General features: G+C 42.7%; 1 protein-coding gene and 2 long non-coding RNA genes across 4 annotated transcripts in view; 2 read left to right on the forward strand and 1 right to left on the reverse strand.

Moving 5' to 3' along the window:
* Nucleotides 1-316: 316 nt before the first annotated feature.
* LOC128782148 (uncharacterized) lies at nucleotides 317-1,410 on the reverse strand. Its single transcript, XR_008428669.1, has 4 exons — nucleotides 1,121-1,410; nucleotides 675-835; nucleotides 558-598; nucleotides 317-458 (listed from the first exon to the last, which is right to left on the reverse strand). It is a non-coding gene; the product is annotated as an uncharacterized LOC128782148 (long non-coding RNA).
* Nucleotides 1,411-1,518: 108 nt separating this feature from the next.
* LOC128782147 (uncharacterized) lies at nucleotides 1,519-6,064 on the forward strand. Its single transcript, XR_008428668.1, has 3 exons — nucleotides 1,519-1,659; nucleotides 1,785-1,898; nucleotides 5,598-6,064. It is a non-coding gene; the product is annotated as an uncharacterized LOC128782147 (long non-coding RNA).
* A 4,200-nt stretch (nucleotides 6,065-10,264) lies between these two features.
* The window catches only part of ST8SIA5 (ST8 alpha-N-acetyl-neuraminide alpha-2,8-sialyltransferase 5), a 42,293-nt gene continuing 37,095 nt past the window's right edge, over nucleotides 10,265-15,462 (forward strand). For both annotated transcript variants that reach the window (XM_053932812.1, XM_053932813.1), the window contains exon 1: nucleotides 10,265-10,653. In XM_053932812.1, the coding sequence (XP_053788787.1) occupies nucleotides 10,523-10,653 (131 nt within the window). In that variant the 5' untranslated portion in view covers nucleotides 10,265-10,522. The remainder of the gene's footprint in view (nucleotides 10,654-15,462) is intronic.

Consider the following 15,462-nt stretch of genomic DNA (forward strand, 5'->3'; position numbering starts at 1 on the left):
AAAACAATCAAGGCTCACATCCTAACATTATTTACCTGACATCAGCTTGTCAGGTAAATAATTTTTGTTTCCAAGCTGTTTTCACACTTGGCCCTCTTGCCATCCCATCTGCAGCTGAAATGGTCATCCAAAGCTCCTGTTATACTCAGGAAAGAAAAAGGTGGTTTTGGGATGTGACTCATTTGACGTATCTTTGTGATACTTTCGTATTCAAAGAGCTCTTATTCTCCAGGGAGCCTGTTGACTAAATCCCAGCTAAGTGCCTGGAGGGTTTTGGTGAGTGTAGGCACATTCATTGGTGGTGGGAGTCAGACTCATCTCTCTTCAGTGCTGTTAACATCAAGACTTCTTGTTTTCCAAGAGCTGTGCGTGATACTTGTGCATCTTCAGCAGGCATGTCAAGGAATCCGGGATGGCATTGCGTAGGGAAGTGGATCCTGTGCTCAGTCAGGTGGATCCTGCTCTTGCAAAAGCGAGATATTAGGAACTTAAACTGGCAAAATCATATGTTAAAAGGCAGCAGGATTACTTTTTTTTTTTTTTTTTTTTTGCCTTACACAGTAAGTGGAAAGTTGTCCTTGTTCCTTCTGCAGTACACCTGCAAGGCCAAGAAATGCTCTGATTGCTGGTTCAGAAATGAGGGAAGAGGTGCTGAGGAGGGCAAAGATGCCCACCTGCACTGCGTGTGGAGCGTGGGATGAGCTGACTAGGTGGCAGACGACTCCCCCTCAGCGTGCAGCAGTCACAGTTCAGGTGCTGGAAGCAGCCATGCTATCACAGAAGTCCCATCTTGCCTTGCCAAGCCAGCCTGGAGACCTCAGTGGTGCAGCTCTGCCTGAAGTCAGGAAGGAAGCCTGGTAAAACATGTAGCTGAGCCCAAACCTACAGGTGATTAGGAAATGATAGGGCTGTTGTCCCCACTCCAATGAAGATAAGGATGGACTTGGTTTTTTGGCCTGCTGGGAGGAAGTTTAGGATTTTACATGAAAATAAGACAGGATAGTTCTGCAAAAGCAGCAAAATCATTAATGATTCTTTAATTGAAGCTTTTACGTATAACATTAATAACCTGTTAAAGCCAATGGGGTATGAAACATTCAGAGCCGTAGTTTGAAATCACCTTGGATGGATGTTGAACTGTAACTTTTTGGAGCTGTGTAACTCTTCACTAGCTGCTGGGGAGAAAAAAAACTACTAACAGGAACACGTTAATTGCTGTAGCACAGACATGTTGTGATGGGAGAGTGGAGATTGCAAGGACAGGCAGTGGATACAAAATGCAGAGTTAATGGCTTTTCTGCATATTTTAGGGGAGGTGACGTGCTGGTTCCAGGCAGCAGCTGGTGAACTCAAATCTGGAGCTCTGTGTAGGGCTGGTCAGAACTTGCAGGGATTTGCCAGGTGTGTGACCCAGAGCAAGGTGTGTGTTCCTGTGGAGCTGGTGACTGTCTTAGCTAAGGTGATACGTCACAGCACAGTGTTTGTTGTGCAAACACTGATTTTTTGCAGTGCCAGCTGGTTCTGCTTCATCAACTGGAAGGAGAAGTGCTGAGGAAAAAAGTTTGTCCTTCCTTTGTCCAGAGCAGAAGAATGCTGAATGTACAGATCTGAGCTGCAGCTTCTTTGGATTTCCAAGCCAAACCTGTAGTGATATCCAAGGTGAGGGGCCAGCACCTGAGCATGAGCTGCCAGAGGGAAGCTAATGACCCTGCCATAGCTCCCTCCTGCACTGGAAGGACTTAAATTTCCTATTATTTTGTGTTTGATATAGTCCTTTTTTCCAGCTGCGAAAGGAAAATAGAAAACCTCTACCTGGAGCAGTGTATTGTGAGGGATGGCTCCAAATGAGGAAAAGCAAGAGCAACTAGGAGGCTAGAAATCTGCAAATTAAAAAAGGGGTAAGGGACATTCTTCATACACCCTTCCCACTTTGCTTTTAATTCCCTTGCCTGGTAAAGCTTAGAGCAAAAGTTGAATCAGTTTATAATGAAAGTATGCAACAGTTTAGGATATATCCTCCATAATATCTTTGTCTTTGGCACAGTGAAAAAAAAATAATAACTTTTTGTGATTATTGCCCCTTGTATTAAACAAATATTTTGTCTCTGATTCCAGCAAGGAAAGGTGAACTCACAGTGGTGTTCTTGTTTGCCAGCTGCTTCCATGCACTGCAAGGACCCACAAACAGTACTAGTTTTGGTTTTTGTTGTCACATCAGTGAGGAGCTCTCCTCATCAATTAAGCAACTTTTGAAGTTCTGAAACCTTTAGTGTGAACTGACACTGTGGTTCAAATTCTCAAGTGCAGCAAAAGAGAAATTCAGATTTGGGCAATCCATATCTGTGAAAGGGGAACCATGATAACAACAGAAAATGCAGATCTAAAATCCAGGCACAGTATACAATTTTAACCGTTCATGAAAAGAAGCAGCAAGCCAGTGGAGGAATATCTTCACTGGTGACTTCTCACTGTTTAATGTCTCAATACATTGAATTACATTTGGAAGTCATGTGCATTGAGGAATACTTTGTAGACTCTGAGCCCAAACAACCATGGTTTTATTGTGTTTGAGCCCTTGGTTTATCTTCCTCCTTTACCCAGGTCCAAAGCCTTTCTCTCTCACTGCCAGTAGCCCTTTTCTTGCTGCTGTTTGCTCTTGTGGATATTATTTATTATCATTTGATATTTATTATCATTGAAACTCAAATTGTAGTTCAGAGAATGCTTTACCAAGAGTAATTTGTTCCCAGCAGGACCTTTTAGCTACACAGTAACATGAAAGCATCAAAATGCCAGAAGAACATTATAAAAATAAACTGCCCTGGTGCTAAAATAAGCTTTAATTGATTGAGAATTGCACTGAGCCTGACAATCCAAACCATTTATTATTATTTTTCTTTCAAGCTTCAGCTACATGTGATTTAAAGTGACTGAATTATAGTTCCCACATACCTCCCTAACCACAGTGCGTGAAAGAAAACCCACGCACAAATTTCTTAGCTCCAGAGGAGCTGCTGGATACACCTGGAAGAAAATAAAAAAGCTGATTGAAAGTGATGTTTAAATAAAGGTGATGCTGATAGGAACATTCTGAAAAGAAAAAACAGCTCTATTCTGGCTGAATGCCATGCTGTGCTACCCTCTCCTCGTCCCCACTCTTCTGGGGATGTCTCTCCCTCTCAAAGGCATTTCCTTAATATCTGCCTGCACAGCACTGGGTCCTGTAGGCTGTTAATATTGGCTGTGGATAAATTACCATTCTGTCTTCCCCATTTTAGGTTCTTAGAGAAAATAAACACGTCCAATTGGCTGTACTCAGCTATTTTAGTGAATACCTGTTGCAGGGTCTCCAGCAAGAGGTCAATACCACCACCAAAGATTGTGGATAAAAGTGGAAAGTTTTCTGACTGATGGATGTACTGGTGGTCCTGTTATATATATAGAAAGAAAGACATGGAATAGAGCACATGGAATGGTAGTTGGAATATAGCTAATGTCAACGGGGTCACCATAAATCATAGAATCACAATTTGGGTTGGAAAGAACTTTAAAGACCATCTTGTTCCAGCCACTGCCCATCAGCAGGGACACCTTCCATTATCCCAGGCTGAGTTTAAGGCCTCACTGTAAGTCTTTCTCAATCATAGCCCTGGACAATTTACTTGCAGCCAAGAGCCAAACAAGGATTTTCATTTAACTCCCAACATCCTGAGGGGAGGAAGATGCTTAAATATGTTTTTGGCCGTGGCCCTCCATCTCCCTGCCCATGCCAGCACTGCCTGTGACAGTGCTGTAAAAGCCCAAGCTGCTGGTAGTGGTCAGGGGTGATCGATGCCCTGCCTGTGGCTGGAGCTTTTCCATCTGGGTGGCTGGTGCTGCCCTTGAGACTCTCAAAATTTTGGCAGCAAAATGGACCATTGTTGTCTTGGTTTTGCACTTGTTTGCAAGCTGAGCCGTTTCCATGCTACCAAACACGACTTCCAAATTGCAATTCCTGCTGTCTGCCAAAGGCGCTAATAAATCCCACTCTCACCTTTCCTTCTTGCCTTCTTGGGTAAATTACAAATGCCCGTGGCAGGAGCTGACTCAGCTGATGCCTGGCTGCAGTGTCTGACTGTTCCAGGAATGGTCTTTATTTGTTACCCTAACACAGGAAAGCACGACCCAGGGATTTTTGGCAGATCACAGATCCAAAGGAAGGAATTTGAAAATGCCACCAGCTTTATTAACAGACACCTCTGTGGCCACTTTCAGGTCAGACCAGAGACTGTGCAGGGCTTAAAAACTGAATCCACCCTGCCCCAGGAGGGGCAGAAAGGTGTGTCTGGTCACAGTGCTGTAACAGTAGAGGTGTCTGTCTTCCAGGTTCCTTGTCCAGGTTCCAGTGGGCATTTCCACAGTGCCAGAAGAGCAAAATAAAATATGCCTCATGAAAAATAGGGATTTTTGAAGACCACAAAAACCAGATGGATTTATATTTTTAATTAATAATTTTTGTCAGGACTGAACTAAACATGGACTAGCATGGATTATTAAAAAAATCGTGATGTGTCTGAATACTTATTGGCTTTGGCTAGAGGAGTAGCTCATGTGAAGTAGTAGTTAGACCAGTGATGAGTAATGTGTGTAGCCAGCATTGTAATTAGTGCTGTTGGAGGGCATAATGAAGAATGGCTCAAAACCTGAATGTCTGGGCTGCCTGAAAGGTCATGGGAACTGAAGCTGGTGGTTAATTCAAGAGGAATATACTTAATTCCTTTGAATACAAAATCAGCGCACAACGGAGATATAAAGTTAGCCTTGTAATTTTTCCTAAATAATTTTCTATAATAGCTGTCTTTTACATCTTGATTATAAGAGCAGTGTAAAAATTTGAAGGTTTTTATTAGCTGGTAGTTCAGAGGAAAAGTTTCATTTTCACATTTACATCCATTCTGATTAATGCCACTCACTGACAGAGCAAAAACACATTCCAAAATCTGATATGCTCTCTCTGTGAATTAATATGCCATATTACGTATTTTTAAAAATATCTGAGATTAACATTTTCACTTTTGCTGTAAAAATGTATTCTTGAAATAGTGAAATAATTATTAATTGTGGTTTTCAGCATTAGGTAATGTGTGATCCTTATTCTGGCCATGGGAAATATTTGTTCATTGTGATGTTACTACTGGAATATTTTCATCCAAAAGAAATATCAATCTTTCAACACCCATTAAAGTGAGTGCTACTAATTCCAGCACTTTCCTTTGGGAGGTTTTAAAGGTTTGGTGAACTAGGTGGGAGTTATGTCCTGTTTGGAATAGAGGCAGGATCAAGTTTCTCTGAGAGCAAGTGCTGGCCATGGAAACCCTTTGACCCCTCTGTGGCTCTGCCAACATCTCAGTCCCCTTGATTTGTTGCTAAACCCAGAGCTCCCATGCAGTGTTCCAAAATCAAACTAATGTTTATTATTGATCATTCCTGTAAATGAATTTGGGTACTGTTACTTTTTTTCTGCAGAGGAGCTCGGCTTCCACTGTTCTCAGTTACTTCCAGGGCCATGAGCCTGAACAGGACCATAACGTTCACACTTAACTTCCTTTGTTTTCTAGGAACATGGAAATACTACTGGGAAAGCAGAGATGTCCCCAGCTCTGAGTTTTGCATTTTGCTATACATTTTAGCAGGCTCTGCTATAAGGAACTGTCAACAGTAAATGTACAGCACTGCAGCCAAGGCAGCCTCTGCAGAGCTTCTTGCCAGAAGACATTATTCCTTTGAGGAAGACATCATTCCTTTTCCAACAGAAATTATGTCATCAGGGAAAAAAATGGGTATTTTATGCACTGGGTCACTTTTTTCCCCCCATAATGGGGCACTATGTGACCCATAATTGGAAGAAAATTGGTCATGACTTGAGAGATGACGTATATCCAGTGTACAGACCATATGTTATGTTCAGGACATGTCCTCTAATTCAGCTGTCTCCACAGGTAGGAGCCTGGTGCCAAATTAGCCACTGCCATCTCCATGTGCTGAACCCAACTCTGAAGAAAATAAATGTTTACATCTTACTGAATCCTTTCAGATTCCTTCACTTTCTCAGCTTAAGACATATGGATTTGTGGCAGCGGTGGGGGACTAGACATTGTGTTAAGCACTCGATTATGCTAATAAATTCATGTTTTATATCTGCAAAAGAATTAATATTGATAAGCATATGTTTATGAGTTTCGTATTCAGTGGAACCTTCCAGCCATATACCTATGTGCCAGCTCTTTGCAAAATCAGGAATCTAGCAGTTTACACAAGCATTGTAGAAACTGTAAATAGGTATGATTTAATTTTCATTTAGGGGGGAAAATGAGATGTAAAAAATGTTCTCCTCAAACTGTTCACCACCCATAGTATTCTGCAATGCTGGCTGTGGAGTTCTTTGGTCTGAATAACAGCCATGAAGATGAGAGTGGCTGAGCAGGCAGGAAGAGAAAAAATCCTGAAGGGGAACATAAAGCATGTCTTGTTGACTCTATGAGTCTGTGAGTTTAACATGTTCAGTTAAGTGTTCTGTGATTTAAACAACCAAGAGACATATCTGCTGTCCCAGACACCAAATAACCTTGCTTTCAGCCGAAATTAGAATGCATGATCAGTCAAACACTGATTCAAATGACAGGTTCAGTGAAAGATGCTTTAAAAAATTCGCAGTCAGGCCTGCCTATCAAAAATGAATTTTTCTAGTTCATTTGCATTAAAAAAATAAACTGCAGTTCAGTAGGAAGGGCTGTGTATTGTCCTTTCAACAGAGAGAAAGATATGAACTTATTGCCTCCAGAAGAGAAGTAGAGTCTGACTCTTACCAGATTTTGTCCTCTTGCCAATTCATCTTTCCTCATATAGATCTTCAGTAGAATGGTCTTGGCTTCTTTCTCTTTGAGATTTAATGCTAACTTATTTTTTTAAAAAAATAAATAAGTTCAAACCTGCTTCATTGGGCCTGAAGAGCAAATGATGAGCTCCCATTTGAGGGTGTCACTGTAAGGAGAATGTTTGTGTTTGTGTGAGAGCACTCAGAGTCTCACTGCTCAGGCTGGAGGAGTTTCTTGTGACAGATTATCTCTGGTGATATTTAGCAAGCAGCTCACATGCAACAAATAAAGGCCAGACACGTGTAAGACTGACTGCTTCTGGCAGCTTCATATTAAGATCCATTTTGCCAGATTTGCTTTAGATTTTGAAGTCTGTGCTCCAAGAATGATGCAGGACTACCTGTTCTGAGCTTGTGTCTGTCGTGCTGGAAATGTTATCAAAGCAGGTGGATGCAGCACTTGGGGACATGGGTTAATGTGGACCTGTCAGTTCTGGGGGAATTGTTGGGCTCAATGGTCTTAGAGGGCTTTTCCAATCCTTCTCAGACTCTGGAGGGGATCTGTTGTTGTCTGCTGCTTGTTTAAGTGCATGGTGTACAATTATTTTTAAAAAAATATTTTTTTTTTTTCTCTGCAGAGGCCTGACAGTTTCAAGGAGGCCTGTAGTTTGCAAGTCAAACTCTCAAAGGGCCCTGGGAATGAGTGCTGACACTGCTCATTTCAGCACTTCTGCTGCACTCTAAGACGGTTTCTCTCACAATAAATATTGCAGGCAACCTTGCACATCCTATGAAAATCTGTCAATAGACATCCTATTTCTCTGTGCTTGCATGGAGCTGGTCTGCTTCCAGTTGTGCAGTGTTGTTGTACTGGGCTGAGGGCAGCAAACAGATTTCTCTTGCATATGTGACGTCAGGAATGATGCCTGCGCAAGCTCTGACACAGAAAACCTCTCCTATCTTTTGTAGATACCTTTGTGCTTTGCTCTTTGGGTCTGCAGCTCTCCTGCTCATAGGTCTCTCAGGTGCTGCATCTTCTGGCCAGTCCTGAAATAGCAGAGAATGATGAGAGGACACAGAAAATCAAAGACTGACAGAATACATGGGCTGATTGCTGCAGCTCAGGCTCACCATCACTCCAGGAGAAAGAGCTTCTGCTAGACTCAGGAATTTGGTGCATTACTGCACAGATCTCAAGGAAAAAAATCCCTTTGAATAGAGGGCAGTAAAGGTAGAAAAGCTGAAAGTGTTTTCACCAAAACCTAGGTGATATAAGAATATGCAAAATCAGTGTCACACCTACAGAAAATCATAGGAAGCCAAATTCTACTCTCTGATAATTTGCTGTTATTATAAAATGACTCCCAGAGCAACTGAGGCAAATTTCTCTGAGTTTTCAAAGCTATCAGTAGAAATAAAACAGTTCAAATCATTAAGTAAATTTTCCTTCACTTCTGAACTTATTGGCCTTGACTAAGCTACTGCATACAAATCTGCCAGTGTAATGTCTTGTGGGGTCTCAGCCTGGGAATTTTGATGGCCATACAGCTTTTCCTTTTCCTGAGAGGGTTTTTGGTTACATCCATCGAAATGGTACAGTTCCTATATGGAAAACAGTCTCATATAATATGAGCTTATATGAACTGATCATTTAAAGAATAAAAATTTGGCCCCAGATGGCTTTGACAATAGTGAATCAAACTATTATTTGTGTTTAGCTTGCAGTCCCCTGGTACGTGTAGTATTCCCAGTACAGTGCATCCCACTGAGTTATTTTTCTGACCTAAATATTGGTTTTCTTTCCTTCGTTCTGGAAGACCCTGAATGACAAAACAGTAGAAGATTGTTTCCAAGGAAGTATCAGTTTGTCCTTGCCCTCTACCCCTACATTTCCCTGGATAATCTTTGATCTGACCTGGGGTCCCCACTCTATTTATAAGCAAGGTGATAATGGAAGCATTGAGCAGGGTTCAGAAATAAAGGTGTGTGAGCTGTGAGAGGCACTGAGGCAAGACATACCAGGGGCTGGATCCCTAAATCTTCTCTGCAAAGTCAGTTGTGTCTAAAGTGCTGCTCTCCAGCCTGCAGGAGTTCAGGCTGACCAGCTTCATACCTTAAACACTTGTGTGATTTTTGTTGCTTAAAATTAGGTAAGGCAAAGCCTGCTTTAGCCATTGTCTATCTTGCCTAAATTGCTGTAGGTCATGCTGAGGACTAGCCCTGTGTTTAAGGATTGTTTTGAAAGGGTTGCACAAAGTTACCTTTGGCCCTTCTTCACATGGAGCACCAGTTACAGCTGAAATAAAGTCCAAGAACAGTCTCTGTTTGCTGTTCCACACAGCTGGGCTGCTGGCACACTAGAGCAATTTGCATACACTGATTTAACTGTTGGAAAATCTATGCACACAAAAATCTTCCTATTCTCTTAGACAATGGATTTTTCCCCCCTCATTTTGTTGTCAAAATCCTTTTCCCATCTGTTACTGGGGCAAAACAACCTCCTAGTCTGGATGTTTCATTCATGGATAAAGCTTTCATTGTAACTTGTTTTAGGGTTGGGGCAGATTTTGCTCCCAATGAAATGAGCGACAAAACTCCCCGTGAGCTGAATTGAGCCTCTTCTGAAAATGGGGGGTTTTTAGAGGAGTTACGATGTCTGTGGACAAGGTCTTGTTGCTCTGCCCTTTCAAAAGAGAACTGTGTCTAGTGGAGGAACAATCAGAATATTTGTCTCTTTAAATGAATGGTTCTTAGAGCCTGCACTGAGAGGCAGGCTCCCTCTCTGCGGCTGTGAGGCTACTCAGAGCCTCCAATAAATCAGCATGCAGGCACTGAGAGCTCTGTCCTTGAAGGGATGCACAGTGACCTTGCTCATGCTTACTCTGGAGGAATAGGGGAAACAGAGGAGCCCAAATAGTGAGCAGTGTGGGACTGAAGGCTCTGCATTCTGCATGCAAATGCCACAGCACCGGAGCCACGGCACGGACGGCACGCTGCTACACAGAATGCAGCTTTCCTGCTAGCCTGACCAGACTGCTGCTGCTGTGTTTCTTTTTTTTTTTTTTCCCTTTTTTTTTTTTTCTCTTTTTTTTTCCTGCAGGGTTCTGAATGAAATCCTCATGACTGTTGCACGCTTGTTCAATAATAGCAAGCCCCAGTCACGTCTCCTTCTGAGCACATTTGGTCGGAATCAGTGAGCAGAAGCAGAGAAGAGCTGACGACTATGTGCTTCCAACGCAGGTTGCCGGAGCCCCGTGTTTGCCATTGGCTGCAGTTCTCTGGTTTGTGTGCAGCTTCCCCCATCTGGAATATGAAAATGGGATTGAAGTAGATAATTGCTAGCAGCGGGTTTTCAAGAGAGGCTTAGAGGGAACAGAATGCCTCTCACACAGCACAGGCTGCCTGCGCTGAGAGAGCTCTGAGAGATGATTTTAGATGTTACCCACGTCTGAATCTCCTGGAAACTTTGCCATGGAAGCAAGCCATTGCGCACGGTCCTGGAGCTAACATCCAAAAGGGGCAAGGAAGGGGCAGCAGGGCCAGACAATGGGATACCTTGTCCTTGGATTGCTCACAGAAAAGCCAGCAGGCATTCCCCTCCACTCCCCAGCAAAAAGGTGGCAATGAACTGAATTTTACCCGGTGAAGCTTCAGTGGCTTTTAAGGAGGATGGGATACACTGACCCTTCATCCAGCCGGGATTTGCTGGGAAACAGAACTTTGTTCTTCATCTTCATCTGCGCCTTTGCCGTGGTCACCTTGCTGCAGCAGATCCTCTACGGGAGAAACTATCTCAAGAGGTAAGGGGGGATCAGAGGGAATAGGAAAAGTTGTCTGATCAGACTGAGGGGAGACAGAGCTCCAGGCAAACCATTATGTATTCTCAGTGTTTTTGCTGATGGTAACAATATCTTGTCAGTCTGTGAAGGTGCATCCAGCATCTGAAATGTTTGTTAGATTATGAGTGCAGGAGAAGGTTAGGCAGAGTATTATGTTTTGTGAGTTTCCTGGATTATGTTTTAATCCTCAGCTGCGGCAAAAATATGGGTTTGTATTCAACTTAAACAGACTCATGACACCTGAGTATTTGCCCCTTACAGGGCTTCCCACTCTGTGTAAGTTCAGGGTGAAATGGCTTGAGATGTTGAAGTAGCATTTTCGTTGCTGAAACTTCGATGTCTTTAGAAACAAACATGCAGATGCAGTTCCTAAAATCAATATTAGTGTTCCAGACAACCCAGAGATCACTTTATTTTTGCACTGCTGTGTTCTTATGAACTGCTGCTGAGACTGCTTCGCTGTAGAGAACATCAGCCTTTGATCTGAAAATGCTCTTTTCACAGCAAACACCAATGGGGCTCTATAAATGTTTGACCTTGACCCATGCAGAGTTTATTTTACTTAAACCTAGTTTGAGAAGTTACGGTTTGCATGATTTTATGGAGATGAATGTTTCCCTTACATGCTTTGAGGTAAGTGTTTCAGTTATGTAGGCAGCTGCTGTGGAATTTTTTACTGGAATTAAGCTGTACTCTGCCAGGAGAGATAAATGGTTTGGTTCTTGCCTTGCTTGCAACTCATGTAGTTGTTTGCCTTGTGCCAAGAGCAAGCAAAATGCTGGCAAATCAGCCAACGTTTCTCTCTGTGAGGGAAAAGCAAGCATGATATTAATATGTTTAGACAGGGGTGTTGTTTATCCACAGAGCAATTTGTGTGCCTTGTGTAGCACAAGGCCTTGTCTGGGGGACTCTGATTTTCTTGGGCACCTCAGCTCCAGTAAGATGTGGCTTCCTCAGCTGGAAGAAGCAACAATGAGCAGAAGTGTAGAAAACATGGGGTTTTTTGGCTTGGAGAAAATTGAGGGGAGAAAGGTTAACTGACTTGAAATACCCAAATTAAATCTTAGAAGAAAAAAAGCAATAAATACATCTCTCTAAACACTCACAAAGTGCTAAAATGTTGCAGCAGGAAAGATTTGGATTTAATCATGATGGGGAACTTTTAAAGAAAATAATTATGTGATGAGGTATAAAATCTCCATATTTGGGGAGCTTCAGGAACCTGGTAGGTAGACAAGGGTAGTACTAAACTTCCTCAGTGTTAAAAATACGACTTTATGGCCAGGTCGAGATCTCATCTTATTTTCTCAGTTTTTCCCATTTGTCCTGGAGGCCTGACAGTCCTACCAATCTTTGCTTTTCCAAGTCAAAACTACTGCAATAGGGTGGGAGAGAAGAAAAATAAATCACAAGTACAAACTGAAATGAAAAATGGCAGTGTAAAGATAAAGTTATGAGAAGATGCAACCAAAAACTCTTCCACTGAGTGATCCCTGTGGCCTGCCTCTGTCCTGCCTCATGCCTGGGGAACCTCTCCTGTCACCATCAGGGAGTGAAAAAAGGCTGATGTCGAAGTCCAGGGATTTCAAGGAGAAAATCTGTTTCTGAGCCCTCTGCCATCAAAGAGTCTCAAGTAGGGACATGAGCATATATTTTGTCACTTGGACTGGAAAACACTGCTGGATTGTTTTTTTTTTTTTTTTTGTTGGTTTTTTTTGGTTGGTTTTTTTTTTTTTTCTTTTTTACTCCAATTTGCAATGTTTTCTTTTACTTTTTTCTTTCTTTCTTTTTTTTTTTTTTTTTTTAATTAATCATGTGAAAATAGTCTCATAGAGGGCTCCCCTAACTCAGTACAGGGAAGAAAAAAAAAAAGCACCTCAGCTCCTTTCTGCTGGCAATTGGCAGTTCCCATCTTCCATGGAAATAAAAATGCAGGATGTGGCTGTAAGTTTTTGGTGACAGAAAGGTGATTTAAGCAGCGGTCTGCGTTGTTACCACAGTGTTATTATGAACGTACTTTTTTTTTTTTTTAGCTTTCCTATCCCTCCTTCACTCTTAATGTCCTGCAGTACCTTATGGTGAGCATTCCAGGGCAGTCTGATTGGCATTGAGCTCCGTGCAGGGGCAGCTGTAACCTTTAATTTACTCTTGCATTTCACAAACCTCCGGTGTTAAGCCCCCTGCTAGGAGCTGATTCCGGCTGTGAGGCTCCTTGGACATGTTTTAACTTGTACCTGGTGGTTTTGGAGAGGCTCCTTGGAGAGGGGAAGGGGGATATTTATAGCCATGGTGCCACTTGCCAAGCTGGAGCTTGGGGACGCTGCCTGAACCCGCAGCCATTTACTCCCTGGGATTCCATGTGCTGCTTGTTTGGGATGCCTTTGCCTGCATCCCAACACCTGCAGCAACAGCGGGCCCCATGGCCTCCTCCCAGGGCAGCAGGAAGAAATTCACCCGTGTATTTGGAGAAACCTGAAAATTGCCCTAAAGTACTATTTCAGTAAATGCACAGTGCTTTTAAGTCTAAATATAACACCAGGGTAGCTCTTTTCTGTGCAAGAAGATGGTGGAAATGGGTGAAGGCCAACAAGGCAGGGGAGTATGACCTAAAACAAGCAACTTGGGCACAATGCAAGTGACAGCACAGACTCAGGACTGGTCCCAAAGAGCAGAGTGGAGAAAAGTACCATTTTCTGGGAGAAAGATGGAAAAGTTTGCTGCGTGGCTGTAAGCTGTGCCATGCCACTTACCCTTATCAGCAGGGAATGGGCTGGTTTGATGGCCATGAAATCCCACCTGAGGCTGTCCTTGGAGGCTCGGGGTCCTGCACTTGCCCATAGCCAAGTTCCCAGAGCATCTGTGGGGGCAGCAGGACTGTGGACAGGGAAGGATGCTCCAGGAAATAAACTCTGCTCAGTGAAATTTGATAAGGGGCCCAGCCTCTGGTCAAAGTTCTCTCTTTCCCCTTCTGGGATGTTAATGAGCTCCTGGCATTGCTGGAAGAAGGGGACAGTGTAGAGATTGAATTTCTAGGCATTCACACGTTTTTTTACCCTCTGTATAATGTTCCCCACTGCTTCCTTTGCAGTTTTATACTGTCATTGGACAGCAGAATCCTGTCCACCTTGTCCACCTTTTTTTTTTTTTTTTTTTTTTTTTTTTTTTCCCTTTTTCAGTTTTCTCCCAGGTGGGATGGATATGGGTGCTCTCACCAAGGCCAGTGCCTCAGCCCTGTAGTTGCAGCTGAAGTCCTAACAGGAGAGCCAAACTGCAAGCTGGAGAAATTACATCGGGAAGCTCTGGTCTCTGTAGCTTCTGATCCCAAGTAAAAAGGATGATGAAATGAGATATAATTAAGGGACTTTAATACCGATCTCTGGGGTAATTATTTTTATTTCAGGATTAATGTGATGATTAAAAATCCACTGCATTGATCTGCTAAAGTAGGTTAAATGCTGTGGTCTTCTGCTTAAATCCAGAGCTGCCGCTTGCTTTTGTATTGACTCATCTTTCCAATGCTCGCCTTTCAGCTGAATTTTCTTTTGAATCAGATGCTCAGCTGAGGGCTGGCCTTTTTTTGTCAGGTCTTGTTTGGCCAGCAGGGAATAATCCTGGATTACATCAGGAAACTGCCACTACCGTAAAAAAAATGTTGAAATCTGTCTTCATCTCCCAACCTGTAGCATGGGAGAGATCAATAGGACAGTCCTTCCCTTTGGCAAGGGAAAAACATCAGAGCAATACTTCGCCATATATCAATATTCTGTTGGCAGGAAATTCACTAAATTCTGGGTGTTTTAACAGACTGACTTCTGCACAGGGAGAGTGTCACCTGAAGAAGGGAATCTGTACCTTTAAAACTCCTGTTCTTCAGCTGAGTGAGGAGAACACATTTCCAAAACTATTAAAGACTTTAAGCAAATATTACCCCAGGGCCTGCCAGAGGGTAAATAAAAGATGGCAAAAATCACACAGCAAGAGTCAGCAAACCTTCCCATGCAGGCAGCCTGCATTATTGGAAAGCTTTGTGTCTTCTAAGTGAGAATAAAACATCACTCTTATGTATATGTGCCCTCGTACTAACATCAGAATCTCATGACTTGAGGTAAACCTGTCATTTATGAATATTTTAGGCAGCTTTTATTCAACAGTTGCACATCAATTCCCAGGCATCCTTACTTCTTTCCTTACGATGTAAGATTATTTGTGATCACTTTCTGCACTGCATGGACTAAAGGAATAAACCCAGAGGAAATAAACCTGAACTACACATTTAGTCTGTAACCTAAATTCATGTCATTCTTACTGCAGGGACAGCAGGACTTGCAATGGGGACTTGGAGGCTACATGTGGCCCAAGCTGTATTTTGTCCTAAAACTGGGTTTTTTGTCCTAACTACAGCTAGCTTAGGTCAGTTGAGAGCTCCTGCCCCATGCCTGGTGCAGCTCCTAACACCCTGTGAAAGTGCTAGCCATAACCTAAGACCATCTATTTCTGTGTACTCTCCTTCCATACTCCCATTTAAGCATCTTCCCCAAAAAGACGTAATCTGAAGGTCACCTAGTGAGTCATCTCTCTCTGGTCACATAGCTCTGTGCTTCCAGCTCTAACCAGAGGGAATTGCTACCCCACAGAAATTACATGTATCCTATGAGTCATCTGAATGAATCCCTGACAAGGTGCTGGGCAGGTCTTGGGTTTGGGAGGCTTTCTTCAGAGAAGAGTGCTTAAAACTTCAGAACAAAGCAAAGTCTTCAAACGATAAAGAGC

Source organism: Vidua chalybeata, chromosome Z, assembly GCF_026979565.1.
Source record: "Vidua chalybeata isolate OUT-0048 chromosome Z, bVidCha1 merged haplotype, whole genome shotgun sequence".
NCBI lineage: Eukaryota > Metazoa > Chordata > Aves > Passeriformes > Viduidae > Vidua > Vidua chalybeata.